We start from the raw sequence: 25,819 nt of genomic DNA, 5'->3' as shown, positions 1-25,819 counted from the left end.
GCATAATATAAACAACTGAGAGGTGGCCTGTGACCTTTGCACAGTACTGTATGATTCATTTACAGGCTTTCATTTTTACTGCCAGAAATGCAGTTTGATTCGGTAAAACTACTTTTGTTTGTGAGCGCCTGCAAAATCACGTGTTTATCTGAACAAACTGGAACTTGAAACAATCTATGTGTTCATTTAAAAATAAAAAACATCTAAGGACTTGCACAGAGAACCACAGAATGAAGTTACACCCCAAGTATCAATATGCACAAACTGCTTCAGAGCAGATTTTATGTGCCTAAATGTACTGAGGATGTCTTTAAATCTTGAGAAAGAGGAATAAAATGTCATGGTGATAAAACTTATATTATGGTTGATGCTGTCTGTCAGTCTATACTATTTATTGCCACAGAGAATCGAAAACAGAAGTAATAGAAATTACTTTGCATTATCAGGAAATACATTTATAAAATGTAACCCATTAATCTTGGCCTTTGAAAAGATTTAAATCAACTTTTACTCAGGGTTTAATTAAGTCAAGCTTTCTTACTTCATAGAGGTGAATCCTACAATAGGTATAGTAGCACCAGACCCCGTAGGTAATGACAGACAGGTCAGTGTTAGTCAGTGTTGCCAGGATTAAAAAGAAAGCAACCCTCCACCTGTGGCACACACTTCCTGAAAACCAGAGGCTGGGTGATCTTGGCTCGTTTTAATAGGAGTTTAAATTTTGCTTGCTGTGACTTTTTTCTTGTCATACTGACCACTCAAAGAAATTTTGACTATAAATCACATTCTAACCGTATCTTCATACAGCACTTCATAAACTATCCATAGCTAATTTAGACTCAATGGTTAACCTAACATCCATGACTTTGGACTCTGCAAAGAGGATAAAGTACCCGAAGAAAGCAGGCAAACAGGAACATGCAAACTCCCCACAGAACGTCCACATTGCGATTTTATCCAAAAGCTTCCTTCACTCACCACTCCACCAACACGCAGCCTGTGATTTTTAATCTACCGGTACTCAAGAAAGAAACACACATAGTTTGCCAAAACACTTTGATTTATTCGTAAAATCTCCTGTTATTATTGAATGACAGTGTTTCTCAGAGATTAAAAGCTCATTTTGATCAAAAATAACACATCAATCTTTGGTGTCTCTCACATTTATTTTTTGCACTTTAAAAATACACAAGTTTTCCTTCTTTTTAAAATGTAAAAAATATAATCTTATTCAAAAGCCTGCAAATTAAAGCATGTAAAAAAAAAAAGAAATCAAGGTTTAGAGGAACTGTGGTGCTGAGTATCAAGTCATATATGGGTCACCAGATCCGATTCGATGGTTTGTCATCTTTATTTCTATGAGGTAAACCTCCCTAAATTTTTGGCACATCATTCACTGCTGGCAGGGTTACACCTACTGAGTATTAAAATCATCCTTTCTCAGTAAAAGCCAAAAAACTCTGCCTGAGTAATAATTCAGGTCGGAATTCAAAGTTCAGTGGACGGTTTCCTCGGTTTTGCCTCGTCCTCATTGCGCGGCACATGGAAGTCCACATATGGACACCATTTGCTGTTGAGACACACCAGTTTTTTCAGAGTGGCCGTCTTGACGATATTAAAGCCGGTTTCTCCTCCAAAGGTGCTGGGCTTCCAGTATTCAGGCGAGCAGATTGGGTTTCCAAGCAGGCCTTTCAGTGAAAAGGGAGCACCCATCTCCACCATGCTCTCTCCAAAAATGGCATTAGGACGGATTTTCTCTAGCATTATGCCTGGGTAAAACTCCAGGGCGTCTATGTCACCATAGAGCTCTTCTAAACCTCGGGCTATTTCAGTGTTGTCTGTTTGGAAACAGAAAAATGGCAGGAAATTACTGCAGTGGTTTCATTTAATTCTTGTGTTGCTATAAATGTAAAATAAAAAGAGTGATTTTCTGTTGCTGAACCAATTTTATGTACACTTACCATAGTCTTAATGCCAACAGTTCGAAACTAGTCAAACACTGATTTCATTAGCTACTGGTGCGTTCATTTAATTGTATATAAACATTCATACAAGCACGAAACCCTCAAAATCCACTGATTCTCCAGCAATCTACATGAGGCAACTCAAATTACTCAACATACACTAAATGGTTGTACTGTAAAATTTCAGGCACACATTTAAGTTAGTTTAAATAATTTTTTCATCCAGCACTATCAGCTGAATATTTCTGCTGCTTTGGTTTATAATTTATATTTTTCTTGTCAAAAAGTGTATCCTGCCTCTCACTCAGCTGGGACTACTGCAAAAGGTTTTATTAAAGAAGTTTCAAAAGTGAGTATTTGCTTATATAACACTTTTCTACTCTAGTTGAGCACTATATCCTTTTATAAGCACTTTCTTCTAAAGTGTTTTTTATCTAACACCCACATTTACACTTCAGTGAATGCAGGTTTCTTTCCCAAGGACACTTTGGCATGCAAACTGGAGAGTGGAGCAGCCAGGGATCAAACAACCAACCTTCTAATTATTAGATGAGCTGCTCTACCTCCTGAAGTACAGCCACCCCAACTACTAAGTATCACAATAGAATCAAATTATCATTCTATATGGGATGTGTGAATTTACTGATCATATGTTCAACACAGGAAAAATAAATATATCTAGTAATGCTGTGTGAAAATGCAGACAGTGCCTTGAAAAGCACAGTCCAGTGCTGTTTACACATATGTGCTATGCTGCTGTGTGGTTGACGAAAATGCATGTATATTGCATTTTGTGTCACATATGTGTAATGAGTAACAAAGGGGGCATGCATGTGTTCATATTTCTTTAACTTACCAGTTAATTCACCAAAGGACGTGTAAGGCTTCAGGTTAAACCTCTTCCTATATTCATTGAAAGGCTGCACACGTGTAGCTCTGGATTCTCTGATGACCATTTCTGCAACTTTAAGCACCACTTGATGAGAGTTGTGACCTCCTCCTATCTAAAAGTGTGAATATAAGCCACAAAAATGTTTTTTCATGAGCAGTGAGTGACAAACTCTGCTGTTCCATGACAGCTTGCAACACATTCTCAGCCTTGCAACACACAGAAGTACTATACCACTTTGCATTAATCTAATGCTGCTAAAAGACATAACTTGATAGCATTATCACTAATCTCAATTTAGGAAGTAATTGAGAGTTATGAAATGTAGACGTTCAGTGTTTGTGAAAATGTATTGCACTGCATCATCTGTCATAAGTAGCTGCAGTTTCATAACACAGTGAGAACCGATGATTATTGTGATTTATCTTTATTTGTAAAACGATAAAGTGTATGAGGCTGATGGTGCTGCTTTCTGTTAACTGATTGACAGCAGCAATGATAAAAATATACATGACCCATTTCCCGTTTTCTGACTTCTATAATTCTGTTACCTGTCCTGCAATCTGTCGAGAGAATGCATCCACCAGCCTTTCCACCCCGTAATGCATCAGGAGGGAGGTGTTGTATAAAAACTGAGAGTATGGTATTTCTTCTCCCTCTATGACAATGCTGTCGGGCATCAGAGGGTGCCAGTGGTACAGGTGGCAGAACTCCAGGGCGATTCGATTGCTGTACTGGAAACGTGTATTGAAGAGCAGCTCTGGGTCAAACTTCAAGTCCAGCATGTAGCCACTCAGGTGCTGCACATACTCTTCTATTATAATGTTGATGATCTCACCTGAGGGAGAAATACAAAAATTAGCTTAGATTTGTGGAAAAATAATATTATTTATCTTCATGTTTAGTAATTAACGAAACACTGAAACAGTGAACAGTGTCAAATTCATAAGTGGTTTGTTGGTGAATAAATGGCGTCTTCTTGTGGCCAGAAAAAGAACAGCAACCGTGCACATGTAGTGATCGTGGCATCACCTTCTCAAAGCAGAGCACAAACCTTTAAATTTACAACCTCAAACTTCAAATCTCACAGCTCTAAGGCTGAAGCACTGCCATAAACAAGACACAGCAAATGACTTTAATAAACATTAAAATAACTCTTAGACCTGCCTTTTGTTGTATACTGAGAGTATATGGACATTTTTCTGATTTATGCCTCAGAATTGAATCAGAAAACACCCAAGCTCATATGTGGCCTTTTATCTTAATATATGTGTATCATATGAAAAATGTACTGGCCAAGAGCCTGAAATATGTTTTGTGCTGAGTAACTGTTTTGGTGTGTGGCCCTTTCACTCAAGTAAAATCATAATCCTGCTCAGGTGATAAAATTGATGACACAATAATATTTCTATACATAATTTAAGGTATAAATTAGGTTTGACTTAACATTTTGACTTAATGTAGACAAGTGATAATTACTTTGCATAGTCCCTAAAATGACAAGCTAAAATATAACCTTTCATTCAAGTGCTTCATCCAGGCTGTACAGAATTGCATACTATTCAACTGATTCAATCATATTCAAGCAGAGCCATTTAGGACATTTAGCTATGAATGTCTGCAGAAAACTTCATATCAGTCTGTTTTACCAGCAGCGGTTCAACAATAGTCACAAACTGTAGCCAATTACCACTGTAGCCAAAAAGGAAACAAAAAAACAAAAGATATCAACTCACAGACAAGTAGCTGATAAAGATGTACAAAAAGTGAAAAGACTAGTGTTTTGAATTTACTGTGTTTCACTTACTTTGTGTGTTTCAGTCATTCTCTGATTAAATATTTACTTTTACTCACCAATAATGATGAGTCTGGCTGTCTGGAAAAGCTGCTCATCATCCCAGGTGGGATGTTCTGCCTTTAGGATGTCACAGACTCTGTTATGTTCCCGCAGCCATATGGTGGCATACATGGTTAGACCCGGCAGAATGCCAAATACCTCCTGACCGATGGCCAGACGCTTGTCTGCTGGGATGTTTTCAGGATACACCATGTGCACTGGGACCTCAGACACTGTAGGAGGGTACACCTCACCATTTACCAGCTGTGGGTGGAAGAAGAGTTAATTCCAGTGATTTCTTTACTATGTTTACCGACTATATTATAGAAATTAACATATACTAGTGGAATTCATGTAAAATAAAATTAAAAAACAAAAACAAAAATCTGATGGACTATATTTGTAAAGCAACAACATCAAGCTGTTAGATGAAGATGGGTAAAATAAAGAGGCTTCTTAAACTGTTCTGAAGACATGCTGATAAGGTGGCAGTGAAAAAATGGTCACCGATTGAAATTTTGTTTTAACCACTTACCACAGGCATCTAGAAAATCCAACACGATGTTCTCACAAGTTAACATGCTAAAGGAAGTGCAAGCAATCTATATCTGACTCAGTGAACATATACAACACAGAGCTCTGGAGAGTTTTCTTAAAGATGAGGAGGTAAATTTGAATGTAGTATGTTACCCGTATTAGGTACCAACCCTTACAAGATATTGCTGAAACTTACAGGTATTACTTTTTTTAAACATTTTACTTGAAAAATAAATATGACTGACTGGAGTTAATAAGTTCAGCATTTGGAAGAAATTTTTTGCTTGTCTGGTACATTAGATCAGATTAACTTCCAAGACTGTCGGTGGTCATGGTTCTCACGGTGACAGTGTAAATCTCATCTGTGATGTTATACTCACTCTAACCACCTAAATTCAAAAGTGTAAGACTCAAAACCCAATGTCTAATTTTCTAACATATAAGGCTGACAGATTTTCACCTTAAAAAGGACGAGACTCAGAAATCTAAAAAATGTCTGAAAGACCTAAAGACATAAAAAGATAAAGCTTGACATGTTAGACAGCTCAGCTAATTTAGGTTAGGCCAACATTTCGGTTATATTGCCATCTTGTTGCTGTGGCATGGTCTTGATAGCACTTATAATTTTTCTGCTTTTTCATGTGGGTGAAGAAATTTTCTTTAAAAAAAATACACGTGTATGTGTGGACAAAGCTTCATTTTCTGGTGAGAACACCAAGTGAGCATTATATTCCTCATGCTTTCTGAAGGTCATTATCCTTAAAAATCTGAGGAAACTGGGCAAGTGGAAAACAGAAGAAGTGTCAGGCTCAAAAAACAAAAGTCATGTCCTTTAAAAACTAGGGGGAAAAAGAAAGGAAAAAAAATCCAACAAAGATCTAATACAGGACTATCCACTGTTTGCTGAAGCCTCATCAGAACTAGTCTCAGTGTGTGGCTGTCAAGAAGCCATTCTTAAAGGGAGGAAAGGCTGATCTATGCCAAACTGCCAAAGAACTGGACGGAATATCTGTGGCAACAGGTCGTATGGAGCAGTTACTGCTAATTAGAAGTTTTTGGTTCAAACCTTCGCCAATATGTATGGAGGAGGTCAGATGAGAGATACAACAAGTATCTACACCCCTCTGTAAAGCATGGTGGATGCTCTTTCATGGTCTGGGGCTCAACCAGTGGTTTTGGAGATTTCATGAAAATTGATGAAACTATGAACACAGAGATGTTCCACAATATGGAAACAATGGTATTCCTGTTCAAGTATTATTGGAAGTTAATTAAAAAACTAAGCTAAATAGGTTTTTGTTTTCATTCAAGTTTTTAAAAAAATCTTTTTTCTAAATGAAATTAAGTATTTAACTGTGAGTATATAACTATGAATGTATATGACAGTGTTTACAGGTTTGTAGATAGGTGTATGCATTTAGCTAGTCATACTAATTATGTATGCAAGAAAGCTCAAGCACTTTCTTTTTTCTCTCTAACTTTTTATAAGGTTCTCCCTTTAGTGTTTATATGCAGCTATGTCAGACACACCTGATACTTCAGCTTTCCATCTTTATGAAGCCGAAGTTGATGTTGTCTCACAAGATCTTCTCCATAGATGTTGCTTGCGTCTACCTGTGTGGGTAAAAGAAAAAGAAAGAGGAAAAAAGGCTTACATTTGGTGTAATGAAATGATGTACAACACACATCTTTGTTATGTAGAATGTCAGAAACTCACACCATGCCCCAAACCCTTGGTGAAGCCCCCCTGAACTTTATGGTCTGTCTTGAAGAACTGGTGCGTGAAGTGTTGAGCCATAAAAGCAAACATCAAATTGGTTCCCTGAGGATTTGGCCTAAACTTCTGTCTCTTGAAAAACCTCTCAACTAAGACTTTGGCATCAGGAAGAACAGGTTTACCTGCAGAGAAAGAAACTCTTGAAGCTTTCCACAGAAACACAGTTATGTCTCTTTAGCTGTGTAGGTCTCACCTTTAGCACCCATAGGCAAAGGGCAGTCTTCAGGTATAGGAGGAAGGATCCGAGTGTAGTAGGAGATATTAGAGTAGGACTCCCAGTTAATGTATCCATATTTGGTATTGTAGGTGGGAGGGCTTGGAATAAGGTCACTCCTGACTTTAGGAATAAATGTCAAAGTCATAGGTAAAATGTCTTTATTAGATACATAAATTTAGCTTTATGAACTCTTCTTATATCTTGCAGGCTTTGTTATTTGCAGCTGTTTATCTGGAAATAGGAAATTGTCAAATCCCTATAACGTGAATTTTGAATGAGTTTTATGTGTCATGAGATTTTCTGGGACGTTCCTCATTGGTAAAGGAATTATCTAAACATTTTATAGTCTGCTGACTGAGTAACTCATTTAAGAACGTTTATTTCACCTACCTGTCAACACTAATCTCATGAAGGTGTCTCGTAGGAAAGAGTTGTTTATCAGGCTCCAAAACCACGGGAAGTGAGTAAGGATGAAGTGAGTCACGGAAGGACTGGGTTTCAGCATGAGTCGAATTCTGGTCCAAAACTCCGCTACGCATAAAAAAATAAAAGTAAAAATAAAAAAAAACAAAAACAAAACTGTTTTTCATCCTTTAAATGCCAATTGTAAGCCATTTATAAATATATCACTAATGCCTGTATTAATGGGAAACAAATAAATGTATATGTATAACTTTTGTAACATTCGTTTTCTTTATTCATCACATGTAGCAGGTTTAGCCAAAAATCTATCTCTAAAACAACTTTCATAAAATCTAAGCAATGGGGTTGACATTTTGAAAATTGATGTTTCCGAATGTGACACATGCATGCCAACTAAAAACGTTGATAAATATCAGTAAGAATCGCTTAACAAACAGGTTTTGCATTTTGTTTCTTTCAGTGACTCTGACTTCCTCCCTTCACACAAAACCTAAACCTACTCATCTCAACCAAAAACAAATATTGAGAAGATGGTTTCTAAATGCAAAACATCAGCTCTTTTATCTAGTTACTCATGAGTGTTTCCTTTTGACTTATCTATCATAGCTGTGCACAGATAGGATTATCTAAACAAAACTAAGATAAAGGGTTAGCTGTGTACTCCAGATCAACTTGCTCAGTTTGTAAAAAAAAATGTTGTACTCACGAATAGTGCAGTTGTCTCCATAAAAGCCAGTGCGAGTGCAGTCACATTTGAAACTGTCTGTACCAAATCGCACACACACTCCTGCATGTTGACAAGGGTAGTAGCAACAGGGATTCACTGCAAACAAGAAAAAAAATCAATGAATAACTTGAAATAAAAAAAAAAAAAGCTAAGCTAAATGATTCGTGGGGTGAGAGTGTGAGGGATACTTGGCTTATTAACATGAGGATATCTATATGAAGCAACGGTTGACATTCAAACAATTAAATGCATATACAGTGTTGTGAAAGATAAAGTTTTTGCATGACTCTATACAGATGGGGAAAATTAAGTGCATTAAGAGGTAACAGTAAGATGCTACTAATTACTGTAATTACTTCACTGTAGAGTAAAAATACCACTGAAACTTACAAATAAACCAGCAATTAATATCAGGGTTGGTGCGTCTCAGATCTTAGTAGTGAGCAGTTTTGTACATGTACTGTAGGTATGTCTGTAGAAGACATGGAGTTACAATATTTGGATGTTTTTTTATTACACTAAACAAAAGTCTTTAAATTACGGTTAATTAATTCTGAGAAACGGAACTAGACTTGAGCTTTATCTGCACCTACATTCAAATAGCTTCAGAAAACCCACTGAATATGATTTTAAAAGCCCATTTTAATTAGGCACAGACAGTGTGAAAGTGCAGGATGAATTCAAATACAGCTGTATTTGTGCTTGTTAATGTATGCATGTCTCACTAAGCTTTTCACAGTCCTTAAGCTAAACATTTGCTGAACTCACTTCCCCAAAAATGTAACCAGAGGCATACAGCAAAAGAACCAAAAACAAAACATCAGTGAATTGGGGTGTCCTAGGACAATTAATAAAGGACAGAGTTTGCATTTAGCTTTTAACATAGAAAACATCCCATGTATGAACTGTGAAACTAAAGTTTGACTTAATGGTTTCTAAGCATATAATGTCTACGAATAAACCCAGCAACCTCACTGTGACTTTAACGCTTGCTGTAATATCGCTTCCTCCCCCCCCTTCCTGCTTGCAGAAGTTCAATGAGATAATGTGACACTGAAGCATTTTTTCCTCATTAGTTGGAAATGAGTGGATAGTTAAGCATGTCTACCCTTGAATGAACAACAGATAGACTTAGGCGTATCAGTGTGACTTTGTCAAAAAAGTGTGAGGTGGCTCTACACTATTTTTAACAATAAAGTTATTAAAATACTTTAACAATTTACAAAAATACTGCACAGGAAGTATAACGCATTACTCCCGCATGAGTTTGGCAGCACAAAGAACTTCCCCTTAGGTCACAAGGAGGTTGTACCATGTAAATTCTAATGCTATGAGTTGTAAAAATCTACACAGTGGCAACAACATTAAATGTGCACACAATGATAGCGAAATGCGTTTTGTTAGTGCCATCGCTCTAAATGTCACCCTTTTCCCCAGTGTACTGGAGGAAAAAAGCAAGGTCTCCCCACGATCAATAAATTCATGTCCGAATAGTCATTAATTTGCCCTGTGTACGTCTGTAAAGAAAATGCCCTTGTCTGAAACCAACAGGGGTCAACATTTGTGAGTTTAGGAAAAAGCCTTCTTTTCATCCCTCTGATCCAAAGTTGACCTAATTCATGATGGGTTATTAAATAATTCGTTTTTTCTTATGCATGGAAGCACATTCAAGATAAGAACATTTGGAGATTCCCTGTTTACTGTTGCTGACTATAGTAACTATGTTGCAAGAAGTTTAAATCTGTATGCCTTTGTTGACTTCCTTCCCAAATACCTTCCCTTATCTTGGCTTTCTAAACCATTTTTTCTTTCTTTCTTTGTGCAGAGTACCCTGCCAAATTTCACATGTGCATACAAAACCCTTCTCAACCATATATGAAACATACTAAACAGTGGAACTTAAAGCATTGTCAAGCTCTCAATAGTTCCTCCTGATCTGAAGCTCTCTCTGCACCCATCGTCTTCTGCTGTTGAATGAATGATGAATGAAAAAGGAAACAGATAATTTGCTAACCATCATGTGTGGGTAATGACTGTTACCATGCAACTGTGCTCTGCAGCACATCAATTAAAAGTCATGATAGAAGAATGGATGTTACTCAGAAATGCTGAGATACTTTCATAAATATTGTTTAATAAGCAAACCACTGGCAGAGAGAACACAATACGGGCAGCTTGAGATGTTTGTGAACAGCTGAAGTTTTGTGAGGTGTTACTTTCTGGCAGGAATACCAGGAGTATCAGTGCACTTTCCAATGTGAACTTTCCAGAGCCCTGCAGAGGAATGAATGGAAAAGCTAATTTTGGGTCCCTCAGGCCCCAGCTTTGACTCTTTATGTGCTAAATGTTTAATCAGCAAATATTAGAGTTGGTTTGGTGGTTGCTAATATGCTTGATTAACCTTCATGTAGAAAATGAACAGACTAACACAACAAGAAATGATATGGGAGAAATGATTGTTTACTGAAAATCAAAAGGTCATCAGGATAATCAATCATCATGTCCCATGTTGTAATTAAAGAAACTGCTTACCAACACTTGAGTCACCAGCACATGATGAACTCTCCAGCAGCAGCAACAGCAGCAGGGTGATGAACACCCAGATGAAGATGCTAAATGCTACAGAAGATAATAATAATAATGACACTGAGTTGATGTTTTAAAAACGAGCATTAAGTTTAGATAATTTTAGAACTTACCTTTCATGCTGAGCTAAATAAGAGTCTAAATGTTCTATTACAGTGTTATTCTGCTCTTTCTAATATGTTTGAGAAACAGAGATAGGCTGCTGTCTTCATAACGTGCCATTGAGACCATGCTGATGCAGCTTCACTGGCTTTATAATTAACTATCGGGAAATGGGCGGTAACAAAGCATCCTCCACTTCCTCTATTTAGAATTTCATAGAAAACCCACAGTGTACCACTGGCTTCAAAGCTTTCTGATTGGACAGTCTTACACAGACTGGCAGAAATTCTAACTTCAAAAACTGAAATAGACCCTTTATATATATACATATGTGTGTGTATATATACACACACATATGTATATATATATACCGTTCAGATCAATGCCGTGAAACCAAACCGCTTTGAGAAAGTTTCAAGGTGTTATATCCCCACCTGCTGGTAAATTTTATTTAGCACCGCATTGTGTGAACTAACAGGGGACATTAGCTCTGTAAAATCAACGCATACTGTGTATACAACCTTAACACCGCATTACGTTTCATTTCAGTGACAATTATGATGCAAAACTGTAGTCAAGCCGCCATTGTTTTTTTTAATTAGCATACACAATTATTTGCACTTCCTGTTGTATGTTCTGTAGTCTAATTGCACCTATCAAAACATAAATAGCCTGCTAGAATTTGACAGCAAAATAGTTTGTTTTGTTTTGTTTTTTCTAAAAACTTGAATTTGGGTGCATAGTTACTTTGTTAGCTTAAGCAACCCTAAACCTAACCCAGGATGTTTCACTCACTGAAGTATGACTAGGAAACAGTGGAGTCACAGGGGTGTAATTTGTGGAGTGGTTCGTGTGCTTCATAAAACTCATAATGAAACAGTGGTACACGTCTTCTGAAACTGCACCCACACAACAATCTTTTAGAAAGATAAGACAAACATTTTCATAACAAAGTTAGAACCATATCTTTGCTGGATAAATTTGTATTATTTGGTTTATTTGGTGCATAATTTGGTATTGTTTGCTCTTAAGGAGCTTAAAGGCAATGACACACTGTATTTATTTTATTTTATATATATTATGGTAAACATCAACATCCATTCAGGCAGGTTTTTAACCAAAAACCAAATACATTAATACATACGTACAGTACAGCCCCAAACATAAATAAAGTAGTTTACTCAGGTAAAAAGTTGATTCTTCAGTTGTTTTCACTTGTATTACCAGTAAAGACTTTAAGACTGCCTAATCATCATACATAAAAATAAAATACCAGAATATGGGCTTCTCCTAAACTTATTATTGGCCCTTGTGTTTAGATAAAGTTTGTGTTTCTTTTTAATTATTGTGAATACTTTAGTTGTCCGAGAAGTAAGAAATGATTATAAGGATCTACTATTGGATAAACATATGTATTGACAATACAAAATATAACTGCCATAAGTACAAGTAGTCTGCATATAATTAAAGGAAAGACTTCACTGACTTTACTGAATTCCATAAACGTTAATATTACATTTTTTGTCATTTTCTAATCAAAAACTTATTTTTAAAGTCAGAGTAAATTAAATCACACTTATAAAACAAATGTGTCAAAAATCACAGTCCTGGTAATTTTTATTTGGATGAAGGTCAAAATCTTTTGGGTTCTGCCAAATTTTTTCATGTGCATGAAACAAAAGGCTGCGACCTTAGAAAGTAAGAGCTGTGTTTATTTTTTGTAAGGCTGAGGTCACCAGTCTTACCATAAAGATAGGAACACTGTCACTGGTGTAGCCAGGTTTGAATCACTGGGGAAAAGGAAGGAAAGAAACAAATGCAGCTGAGTTTCCATTTTCCGATCTCGGATACCTTCCAGTTGAGATGCCATTTGAGCCAAACCTTTGTGAGATTTTAGCCTTTTGAAAGCACTTTTGTATAATTCCCTGCATACTGTAGCAATTTTAGAGCTAACCTGTTTGTAGTGTCCTTATTCAGATAAGTTTGATCTAGACTGAAGAATTCAGCTAAGTCTTTTACACTTTGCATACTTCTCTAATTGTGGTGTCTCGGAAGGAAGTTAATCAAATCTGTTGTAAAATGATAACGATATAAGCTATTTGTTAGCCTTATATCTAACATGTGCTCTGTAGCTGTAAATGCCTGCTAAAATCATACAGATACTTTATCCATTTTCTCCAAAATCCTCAGTGAAATTAATGTCACTTTTTAATTTGTTATATTGTGATTGCATTAATCTAACTTATTGATTTAACTTGTTAAGTTAGAAGAATATTACTGTTTTCTAGTGATATATTTGTGTTTCCAAAAAGATTCCTGAAGGTCTACTTTAAAATGACCAGAGAATCAGACTTCTAAAAGTTGCAACAAAATAATTCAAAACAACAACAAAAGATGACATTTTAAAGTCTTCAAAGCTGGTTTTCCTTCACGAACTTAGTTACTTGTAGCGACTGTATGCCAATTTGGACAGTTATTATATTATTATTATTAAATTAATTAATGGGCACTGGAGAATAAAAATGTATAGAGTCACAAATCGAAACTTTTGCTGACTATGCCCAAAATAAGGTGTTTAAACTATTATTCCCCAGGAATTTAAACTTCTGCCTTCTTTGCTCTAGCTAAAATCTCCCATTTCAATTTAAAATGTTATGAGTGCTGTAAAAAGTCCACTTCATGTAGAATCTATTTTCCACTGTTGTTTTGATTACCTCAAAAATGGCACACATGCTAGATTTCCATATATAGTTTGTTGTCTTCTCTGCATTCGGTTGCTTTATATTCTTCCCGAGTTCATCAAAAACAGCACTGTTCTGTAACCAAAATGAAAACACTAATTTTATATGAAATAATTTAATCCAGCTCATTCTGCTGCCTATATGTGGTGCTTTCTGAAAAAAATGCACAATTTAAAACAACTTATTGTTTAGAGGAAATCAGCGCACCTATTGTTTACAGTTGTCTGAGCAGGGTTTTTCACAGTTTTTCAGAGTTTAGCATCTTGATGCTTTGTAAGTGAAAACTGAGGATCACTCTTCAGCCAGCATTAAGCGTACAAACCAACCAACCAACGTCCGAGGCTTCAAACTGTATTTGGGTTCCATTCTGTTTCCTAGACATGATCGATATGAAGAAGAATGAGACGCATCAGGAACTAATTATCAAATCATCTTTTCCCGCCTTACAAGTGCCTGAAAAGGACCTATCTGCGCAGGTTGCCATGGAGATGTTGGCGCAGGCTGCAACCGAGGCTCGCTGCTTCCTACAGCATTCCTGGTAATTGAGATCAGATGCTCCTCTCAGTGGAACCTGGACTGGGAGTAACCTGGAAGCATTTATTTTATGGAGAAGATGTTTAGTTAAGCCTTGCTCCCGCTCTAAATGAGCCTCGGCCCAGCTCTGGTGATGAATACGATTGGTGAAAGCAGTGAAGGCTGGTTCCTGACTTCTTCCTTCCCCTGGTTCGGGTTACAGATTAGCAGACTTCCTGTCCAGTTGTGGAATAAGCCAAACCAACTGATGGAGAGGCAATAGGTGTATGGGCAATGGCATCATGTGTTATCTCAAATGGGATTTCTGACAGAGCCACACAGCATGGATCCTGAAAGTATCAACTTATTAGAAGAAGCAGCTGATTGCAAAGGAGGGCAGACCTCCTCTGGAGTCAGGTGGTGGTCCATATTAAGTTACTACATTACTTAAGTCGTCCAGCTGTACTAGTAACATTTTGTGTACAGTACAAACAGTACAGTACATTACTCATTGGACCAAATGGGCTGACATTAGCTAGTCACTAGCCAAATTGTGTTAAAAGAATAAATTTCAAAAATTAAAAAAATATTGTTTGCCAGCATCCTGTGAGGATCTAGCTGGTTTAAGTGCCAACGTGTAATTTCTTTATATGGTCAAAAAGTTTAAATGATCAGGTACAAAGAGCAGATTGAAATGAAAAAAACAAACAAACAGCTAATGTCAGTCTGTTATTCCAAAGGTTTGGGCATTTAAACAACACTTGGCTTCAAACAGTTCTTCATATAGGGCAAACCCCCCCCAAAAAACCCTTACTTTTTTACATTACATTCAGCTGCTGTTCTTATGAGCTCTCATAATTTGAACTTTCCTTTTGGTAATGAAAGACCTGAGCATATAAGCCAAACTGTCAATTTTCTGGTCGAGCTATGTCTCATTTATAGCCACGAACAAATAAGATCATGGATGGAAGTGTTCGAAATGAGCATTCTTCAGAGGGTGACTGGGCTCTCCCTTAGAGACAGGGTGAGGAACTCATTCATTTATTAGGGATTCACAGTACAGCCACAACTCCTCCACACTGAAAGTAGCCAGCTTTGGTGGTTTGGGCATGTCCTACAGGGAGGAGGCCCCAGGGTAGACCCGGAGTAGACACTCAGCAGAGATCTGGGAACAGCTCAGTGTTCCTCCAGATTAGCTCTGCCTAGGTTGCTGGATTAGACTAATACATGCATGGCTACCAGGTATTACTTGTAAAGCGTGTATTGTAGTCATACCACTGTCCTGCAGACAGTTGGATGCAGTTGGCATGAGAAAACAATTTACAAGTGAAACTGATGGAAATGTCATTATTTGTGCACGCTATATTCAAGCTATCCCCCGACAAGATGAAAAGTCAGGTGATCACCAAAGTAAAAATGTTTCATTTGAAAAGGGACATGTTGAAAAGTTTGAATTTGGACAAAAACTCGATAATGGTGTCTTCACTCGGAGCACAAAGAGGTACAAATATTAGGTCTACAAAGGGATAATAATTTTGCTCATTGTCTTGTATAATATATATTAATAATATGTAATAACCAAATGATGATGGAAGTTTTGTGTTTTGCTCTACTGCTATCAAGTGGTTCAAAGCAGCTGCTTTGATATATTTTCATGTAAAGCTGCAAATTGATTGAAATAGAAATGCTATATTTCTTTCCTATATAAGGATTTTATATGCATACAAAACATATCAACATTATTACTACCTAATGGTACTCGAGATAAATAGAAAGAGCCTGTCTCCTTTTAAAAATAGCGCTATACTGTAGAGATCATCTCTAACTGGGTCAGCATAGTTTCTCGTAAGTACTGTTTAGGTGGTCATAGTGCCGAGGCCTTTACACTACTTGTTACAAATGATCTGGGATCTGTGGGAGGGGCCAGATTTGGAGTCATTCATCAGCTGTCGACGAGCTGGCACAGTTCACCATAGAAAAACACAGTGTGCCCCCTCTGTAATGCAGCCACTCTGTAGTTAGACCACATTTTAAGTGTTTACACTTAGAGGCACACATGGTCGAGAAAATAAAAGCTTGCGTGCAAATTTGCCACTCTACCAGAAACTGTCTCAGAACTGGTAAATGTGCCAACCATCTTTTTGTCTAAACTATCTCATCCCTGGCACCCTCTGCTTTACCACGCTCTTCTGCTCTTTATTCGCACTCATATGAAAACAAACTCTTTGGCAGTCCTGCTTGTGCTTCGGGTCATAGATCCTTTCCAATGCTCTCTGCTAAAACACCCCTCTGTTTCCTGCCCACCTCACCCTGTTCATCAGAGCATGAGCGTGCCCGCTGCCAGTCACCCCCACTTGACATGGCTCAAAAGTGCTGCCCTGCACCCGGGGCTGCTGGGATCAATAGAGCTTCAGGATATTGCAGTCGGCATCAAACTAAACACACAATGCATCCTGCACAAGTAATCTCCACGCTGAGTCTATTTGATGCGACAGTTTAAACACTTGAACTCAAAGCTCCCCTTTCGGGGGTGGTGGTGTTGAAGGAGGCTGGGTGGGCTGTGGTGGGGTGTGCATATGCTGACCTAAAGGGGTTTTCGTGATTAGGAGTCTCGTACACCTCTGATTGCTGCGGGTCACTGCAGGTGAGTACAAGTGGTCGGAAGGAAGTAATTTTCCTTCTGGAGCTGGTTACCTGATTGGGTAAGTAGCTGATCTCTGACACTGACCCAAGTCCTCTAACATATCTAGAGCTGAGCTGGAGCCTGTTTAGAGGCAAGATTTGGGGTAGATTAATATGTTGTGCTCATAAAATTAAAGATTTTGTAGATAATTGTCATATTTTTCCTGTTATTTTAGAGAACTATGGAATTATTGCACCTGAAGCAATTTAACTGAACTACATTAAAATACTTTTCTCCTGTTTGTTCTCAGTGAGTTGTTTTTTGTCATGAGTAGCTGCCAGGGCAGGGAAAACCCCTCGAAACTTCCTTCACACAGATGCGTGTACATATGTTTGTTATTGTCAGCAGAGAAGACAACAAATAAAAAACAAACCCTTCAGGGAGGAGAGGGGTCAAATTCACGAAGTGGAGAAGTTGGATCCAGGTCAGAATCATCAAAAGGTTAAAAATCCACAGCATCATGCTAATAGTTAGTCAAACCGTTTGAAATGTGAACCCAAAGCCTGATGACATCAACACTGTTTCTTTCACAAAATTTGAAAAGCTTCACCAGAGTGAGAGAAGATCAGTTCCTACACCCTGAAAATTACTGATCTTGACAGTAAAATAAGTACACAAGAGAAGTACCACAGATGACTCAATGGTAGAAAGAACAAAGTGTTAATTGAACACATAGGAGGATATGTAGCATGAACAGAACATGTTAGGCTAATTGAACACAGGTGTGAAGGACAACACAGGTAAGATTAGTTAGGCCTACGGTCACAAAGGAGGGAAAACGCTATGGAGACAGGAAGCAAAACCAACTTGGATACACGAAGCCCAATAATAATAATATAAAACAGGAAATTAATTGAAAGGATTCCAGCATCATGGCACACTGTCCATAATGAATAAAATAAACTTTTATTTTTAACAGAAGATTTCATGTACAGTAAATCCAGCAAATTCTAGCCTGTACTACTAATACTCAACATATATATTTTCACGAATATAATCTGAATGACAGTAGAGCTGTAGGTGTAAGCCTTGGGCAGTCTTGCATCAATCAGCATGAATTGTAGTCACAGCTTGTTGCACAGCTGCAAAGACGTCACAAAATTAACTCATTCACTGCCATTGACGTCTATAGCCGTCAATTGCAGTGAATGAGTCACTGTGTTTAACTCATTCACTGCCAATGGTTGGCAGTGAATGAGTTAAAAGAAAAAAAGTTTAAATTGCTACTTTTACTAATGCTATAAGATCTCTTGGTTGTAAATGAAATTTCACCACAAACCAATATGAGTTTGGGATAAACTTGTGATGTGTATATCTCTGCCTTTTGTCCCTGTTAGTCGGGTAAACCAGGTGCTCACTGGCTACTAGAGGGGTTTCTACTTTCACCTAGCAGAGGAAAAGGCTTTGGTCTCTTTCCTCCCTCCTGTAGTGGAATTGATCAGCTGCTTCCTGTCTGTAAATAAAGAGGCATACTGTAACCCACTTGATAAATATCAAGGAGAATACGGCAATCAGCTGAAAGCAATTTGCATGTCTGTGCTCAAGCCAGCGGCTCGTGATTTTCTCTCCTGTCATCTATCATAGACCACACGCTTGGGCCAAAATACACAATACTCCCAAATTGCTGTCATATGGAGTGCAAGGCCTGAAAAAAGCCCTTCATTTTTCCTTGTCTGTACTTCAAATAAACTTGTATTTGTTAAATAACTGGAGAGGGTTTTTTTCCTCCCCAGTGCAACTTTTCAGAGAGAGGGATGGTGTAATGTGCCATTTCCTTTGTTTGTTGAAAGCTTGGCTGCAGGACTGTAATCTAGATGGGTTTGATCTTAGAGTAGACACAGCCTGTTGAACAATGGTTGCTGCTGGATGTTAAGTCTTTAAACATAAAACTGACCTGCAACATTCACTAGCTGGATGGAGTATTGTCTTGGTCTTTCTTGTTTTATTCATGCATCGTCACATTTTCACTACTCATTGTGTAAAAAAAAAAAAAATCCCAAAACATAATTTTTCTCACATTTAAACAAACATATAAGGAGACTTCTAGCACTGGTTCCCAGTTTTCAATTTGAACTAATTTATCACGTTCCAAACGCTGCCCGACCTCATTAGGAGAGCAACTGGGGGTTAAAATGAGCAATGTTTACATAGGTGACTTCTTGCAGTTGTACGAATAAAGGCAAATCCACCACTGAACTGTTCTGAACACTTCACTTCAGCATCCTAGTCTTTGACCCAAATTTGGCACGCTTGACTTTAAATCACATGGTAGGCACTCCCTAAAATATACCCTGCTTAGTCAGATATTGCTGCACTAAACAGGATGTTATGAGTGGTGTCATATTTATGCGTTATATTACTTCATGTTCTTTATTTGTATTCTTTCTTTTTCTTAAAAAAGGGTCAGCATAGTGTTGGTGACAGTAGATGGATGCCTTAGTGTGGCCAGTGTGCATCTTACAGATGACTGGCCACCTCATATAGGGCACCAACATGCCACAGAACAGCTTTTTGTGCTGCACTAAAGAAGATTTAAACTATTTATTGAGCCTATCAGCCTGTTAGAAATGCTTGAATTCATAAACTGAGGAAATCATTGTGCCATAGATATCTCTTCTTGGTCAGTTTTCAAACTCTTTCTATCAGTCTGTGGCTTCTTCCTTTAACAGTGGGGGTGGTTTGGTGGTTAGCACTGTGCTTTTTGCCTGTAGTTTGCATGTTCTTCCTGTCTCCATGTTCTTTCCAGGTGCTCCAGCTTCCTCCCATAGTTCAAAGACATGCACAGGGTAACAGTAATGGCCTAAATTGGCTGTAGGTGTAAAAGTGACCGTGAATTGTTGCCTGTTTTCTATGTTAGCACTTCGACAGATTGGTGACCTGTCCAGGGTGTGCCCTGCCTCTCACCTTATAACAGTTGGGACAGGCTCCAACTCCCATGTCACCCTGAAGTGGACAATCAATATTTTACGTTTTTCCAAGTCTTTTAGTTCAATACATGATGTTAATTTGTTAAATATGTTGACGAATGCTTGTAATTATTGAAATTTTAACATAGATGATTATTAAGCCATTTTTTAACCACGTTTTTATCTTTAGCAGCCATAAGTAAACATATAAACTACATTTCACAACTTCTCTGTTCGGTTGAGAAATTAGGGCTTTCCACATTTACTCGGGGGTCACTCTGGTGACTACACAAGTAACCCTGTTGAACTGGTTAGTAGAGCAGATAAATCTTTTTCCAACAACATTTTAGAGCCCTGCTCTCACTCAAACTTCGGATATGTAACAATACTCACACAGAGTAGCAGAGTTTCTACAGAAACAAGATAAGAACCTACTGTTGCATTTAGGGCTCACTCCACCCTTCTCCAAACATTTTAAATTCGGCCAACATGCCAAGCAGAGCATCAATCATCCCTGTAATGTGACTTTGGCCCTGTTCTCTGTAATATCCAGATACAGAGAGTCACGAATCATGCTCACTGCATTGTGACTGCAGCTCACCCCAAAAGAATCACAGAAAACAGACAAAATCATTAAGCACAGATAACTGTCTCCTAAAGAAGAAAGTTTGCATGTTTAACTGGTTAATCCTATAATCAAAATGTATATCCTTGCTGTTTCAACAATGGCAGGAGAAATACAAAAGAAGTGATGCAACATGTAATACTGACTGTCTGTGTTTAGTCTTTAAACTGTGCTGCCAGCAAACAAATAAATGAAATCGATTTAGGAAGAAAATAACAAAAACAAAACAGTGTGCATGCAAGAGATGAACCACATGATCATTATCAATTTTCTACTTCAGTTTCATGTCATTAAAAAAATCTTAATGTTGTGACAAACAGTTGTAATTAGCAGTGTTGGTCAAGTTACTTGAAAAAAGTAATCAGTAATTAATTACTGATTACTCCCCCCAAAAAGTAATCCCGTTACTTTACTGATTACTTATTTTCAAAAGTAATTAATTACTTAGTTACTTAGTTACTTTTTAAAAACACGATTTACAACCTGAAGAGGTGATAAAGTGATAGATCTTTCAGCCCAATTCTACTTTTTCTACATAATCCATCATACAAAATGTAATCAAATGGAAAAGTCTCTTTTTTTAACTTGTTTTATCAGTTTTAATCTTTTAACTTTATGCATCAAGCAAAACATTTAATTATATGCAACATTCTCTGACTTGAATAAATTAGTTTAACATTTAAACCTATTTTCTACACATTCCAGCACATAAAATAAAATATTTTTTGTGTTTTCACTCACTCTTTCAAACAGATGCAAGTAAAACACAGCAGAAAATAAATAAAGTCAAAGACTCAGCGGTCCTTTTGCTCTATTTTCACCTGTAAAGCAGGAGCAGGGTAGGCGGAGGGTTACCCTGGTGTAGGTGTGCTGCGGTCAGTTGAAGAATCTGCGCGAGTGTCTCTGTGAGTTTCCCATCACGTCGTAGCTACTCGGTGCTTGCTCGGAAGTTTAGGGGTTTTTTTCGCTGTAAAAAGAAGTTTTCTTCCCACGCACGATGGACGCTAATGTTTTTGTCACTTTTTATGGAATCAAACTCAAAGTAAGGTCAGTACTTCCACACTTTAAACGCTGCACGCTCATACTCTCTCCCGCACTCGATATATTATCCATTGTTGATCTGCACACAGCTGCTGTCACCAACGTCGCACTTGCTTATGTCACTGTCATGAGACATTCTCGCAAAAAAAAATCACGGTTTTAGTAACGCAGTAACGCAGCGTTCCTACGGGAAAGTAACGGTAATCTAATTACCGATTTTGCAATAGTAATCCCTTACTTTACTCGTTACTTGAAAAAAGTAATCAGATTACAGTAACGCGTTACAAGTAACGCGTTACTGCCCATCTCTGGTAATTAGGTTCTTCTTCAAAAATCGGGCTCTGTATAAGAAAGATGGTCGATGTACAACAAGATAACTTTGGTTTAAGGTGACAAATTTTGTGGGGTTTTACAGCTTTGTGTGAGACTGCAACCACATCTTTAGTGAGATTAAAGAAAAGTTATTTAATTTAGTGTATCTCATAACATTTTACTCTACTACATAAACGCTACAATATAAAATTGGGAATTTCACCGATAATAACTAAAAGAAAATCATCATAACAAATTAAAACTTTATTTCAGATCTTCTGTTTAATGTGTTTCACTAAACAATCTACCAGTAAAGTGAAACTTTTGCAGGGAAAAGTATTAAATAGGAGTTTTACAGTGAAAAAACATATTCTCCATCATACGGGTTTAATTTAATCAGAATTCATGGACAACATAAGCAAACTACCCAGAACCGTCCTCTGATCCTGAGTCAAATGCTGCTGAATCCTTATTGGTGCACAAGAGTATTTGCCCTTTGCAAAAGTGAGACTCGCCCACTTCAAACCAATGTATAAAGACCGCAGACAAAACTGCAAAAACAAATATCTCTCATGTGAAATTACCACAGGGTGTAAGATTAGCACAATATATTTTGTTCGGGTACTGCAGGACTCCTTTCCTCAGACTCTGAGACAGTAAAAAGCATTCCTCACTCATAAACTTGCATGTGCACATTCGTCCTTCGACAAGAAGAATGACTCATACTAAAAATGCACTAAGACTCATATTTTGGAGACTGAGATGACCTTTTAGTGAATCGTATCAGATAAACAAAACTTCAATAGGCAAAACAATGTGTAATAGTATTAAGAATAGAGAAAAAAGGGCAAAACCAGACATATGGCAGACAGCTGTGCATTGTACATTAATAAATTATTCTGTTCAATAGACCAATCAGGGGTTTCATACATTTGTTTTGATATTAGAAAAGTTGGAAACTGAGAGAAAATATACATTACAGTTTCCTTTAAAAAAAACTGTTGAGAGCACAACTAGATCTTGTGTGGAAAACTTGGAAAAAAATGATTTATGTGCCAAGTGTGTGAGAATTGTCTATCTTTCATAACTTCATTGACTACAGGCCAGTACGTTACACAAGCATTGTTATTGGGTTATGACAAAAGGACCCCACCTCAATATCGGGTGCTTCCCAGCGTTCCTCACTTTAAATTAGACTTTGCCCTCATGTGAACCTTGCTGCACGTCCACTGCGAGTGGACAACAGACGTCATACGTTGTTGACATACTAGCTATAAAACAATCCTCTGGGGCCTACCGAGTCTAATGACTTTAGCATGTGCTGCAGTTTTTTTTTTTGTTATGGCATTACGCCGATTTCTTATTGTTTGTATAGTAGCAGTGGTGTGAAATCATTACATCCACAAAGCTGCACAGGATGCAACAGGTGACCCATCATCAGATGTTTGCATTGTCAAGAGGCTGCTGTGCATTTCTTTTTGCCAGATCTTCAAGGAGGAAATTCTGTACAGTGAGCGGGGGGTGGGGGGAGGCGAGGACAAAGAAATGAGAAGTCACATGTGTAAAATAAACTTGTTGCATAGTGCAAATTATTTTAACGCTCACTTCCTTTTCTCTCTCAGGTTGCCTCTAACAGCCTGTGGACTAATTTCTATGGAAAGAAGTAGTAGAAGATCATCAGCAGAAATCCAATCCAGTCTGACGTGTATGGTCGCTCCACAGCGCCTTGATGAAATGCCTCTGTTTTGCTCTCCTGCAGTGCCAAACATGCAAAATACTAACTTGGAAATGTGACCCACTTATTGCTGAAAAGAAAAACCATCTCCCAGCAACACTGACCACTAATGTGGGTTCTGATTTTTTTCTCGCCACACACATGATCAAGGATGCAAGCCAAGGTTTGCTAGTGAGCTGTAATGTGAGGTGACTAGCACATGTTATCTAACAGAAGAAAGCCAGTTTTAAGCATATACAGCATATACAGCATATACAGCATGCTCAGCATGATGTCACCCATGTTAGTGGCAATAGTGAAATCCCAATAAGAAGCCTTGAAATGAGATGAGTTCTGACTCAAAAAATGTTCATAATTTGCCAAATGGTCTTAATGCTCTATTCAGTATGACTAGCAACTAGAGTGTTTGCTGAGTTCAGAGAGCAAGCATTTTCAAATATTTTCAAAGGTTTCTCATGTGATGTCATGCGCACATTATTGAGATTTTTCCATGATAATGGACATGATATAGCCACTGGTTGCCAGGAAAAAAGTAACTTCCCAGTGAATCCCAACAGTGGTTCACTGCATTCGCTGGGCGAAATCAATTGCAAAGTAGCTCCTGGACCAAAAACCTCCTTGGCTTTGAGTGATAGCAAATTTACACTCTTTCCTGTAGTTTTTCATGTTTGTCTGCTAACACTCACTAAGTAATAGCTGATTGGTAGTAAAACCGGAAATGGAGAACCAATACAGTCACAAGGAGGTTTATGCTTGTGATAGTTGGGTCACTAGGGAAAGATATGGGTCACTGACCATCTTTAGGCCAGTGCCAACAGCTGCCATCAGCTTCCAGCAACCACTTGCAACTGGCGAGGTAGTTCTTGTTTTTTCCTCATTGCATCCTGCCAAATGACCATTGACCAGCTTTGATTCTACACTGTCATTATATTTGTCATGCCCAAAATGGCTGACATGTTTATGTCAAATGGTTGGCGCTCACATGTCTGCAAAAGCTCTATATAAACAAAAGGTTTTCTGCAGCCACAGGGCTCACCCCCTGGTGGCCACTGAAAACACTGCAGGTTTAAGGGACTTTAGTGTTGGCTTCAGTTTTCAGAAATAGTAGGTTTGTGCTTCGTTTATACTGTGCATGACTTTTTCCAGTAAATCATATTCGGCCAAATGGCAGAAGAAACAAAAGTTAGTATTGTCAGTGCATTCAAACAACTCTGTGACACTTTTCTTCTGGCTAATTAAAAGTAAAAGTAGTTTGCCTTTTAGTTTAGACAAGTGGCTAGCGTAGAAAATTACTAGTAAATAAGGACTAAATAAAACAAATGTTATTTATATTGAGACTGTTACAAAAAAACATTTTAACGGTTCATATATCATGTAAGCTTGCCGTCTACAAGCAATACAAAGGTGGTGTTGTGAGCCAGATAGCTAAATAAAAAGCCAGTTAGCTGCACAGCATGTAGGCAAGCTAATGCTGACAGTTTTGTCACCAGATTGACTTTGTTGTCATTACAGTCTACTTTCATATAGGTATTCGATGGTTTCTTAGTTGCTGGAAAACATACCTTTTTGGAAATGCAGGTAACAAATCTGTCATTAACCCCTGATGACTTTTTTTTGGTCTATATGTTGACTTTAGTTCTTGAACAGCAAACTAGACAAAATCTGTCATCTAAACTAAAAGACCCACTTTATTGCTTTTGAATCACAGCGTTCATCTGATTGCTCAAAATATTGACATTTTAAATGTTTGAAATTCATTAATGAGTTATTGTAGAAATATTAGTAAAATATTAGCAAAAATGACGATAAAACACACAGCTGCTGAGTAGATTATCAACACTGGCGATGCTGAAAATTTCAAGAGAAGTAAGATATACCACACATCAGGACAAACAGATGTTGGCAATCAGAATTCTGGAGTGCACCTTTATTCATATACAGGCTTATAATATTATAAGTAATATATTTTTTTATGAAGTATTGCCTCATTTATTGCTAGTTTACAACATCTCTTTTCTTTTATCGCGACACTGTTTCAGTTGGGTGATATACAGAATTCAGTTTTTGGCTTCACACTAAGTAAACACTCCAGGAAGCATCATTGTTTGCCACTTCTCATTTCGAGGATGAAAATGGTCCTTTCAGATCATCTGTCAAACATCACTGTCTTTGATAAAAACCTCATAGTGTTCACATGGTCAGAA

General features: G+C 37.6%; 1 protein-coding gene across 1 annotated transcript; it reads right to left on the bottom strand.

The window, feature by feature from the left end:
- Positions 1-1,082: 1,082 nt before the first annotated feature.
- Positions 1,083-11,166, bottom strand: ptgs1 (prostaglandin-endoperoxide synthase 1). The gene is made up of 11 exons (XM_026187347.1): positions 11,071-11,166; positions 10,904-10,990; positions 8,351-8,467; positions 7,612-7,752; positions 7,198-7,341; positions 6,945-7,126; positions 6,758-6,841; positions 4,708-4,954; positions 3,405-3,691; positions 2,821-2,968; positions 1,083-1,838 (listed from the first exon to the last, which is right to left on the bottom strand). Exons 1-11 carry the CDS (start codon positions 11,075-11,077, stop codon positions 1,489-1,491), a joined length of 1,794 nt encoding a protein of 597 aa, XP_026043132.1. The 5' UTR covers positions 11,078-11,166; the 3' UTR covers positions 1,083-1,488.
- Positions 11,167-25,819: the final 14,653 nt, after the last annotated feature.

Source organism: Astatotilapia calliptera, chromosome 12 (genome assembly GCF_900246225.1).
Source record: "Astatotilapia calliptera chromosome 12, fAstCal1.2, whole genome shotgun sequence".
Lineage (NCBI taxonomy): Eukaryota > Metazoa > Chordata > Actinopteri > Cichliformes > Cichlidae > Astatotilapia > Astatotilapia calliptera.
This window is presented reverse-complemented; position numbering and strand designations above follow the sequence as displayed.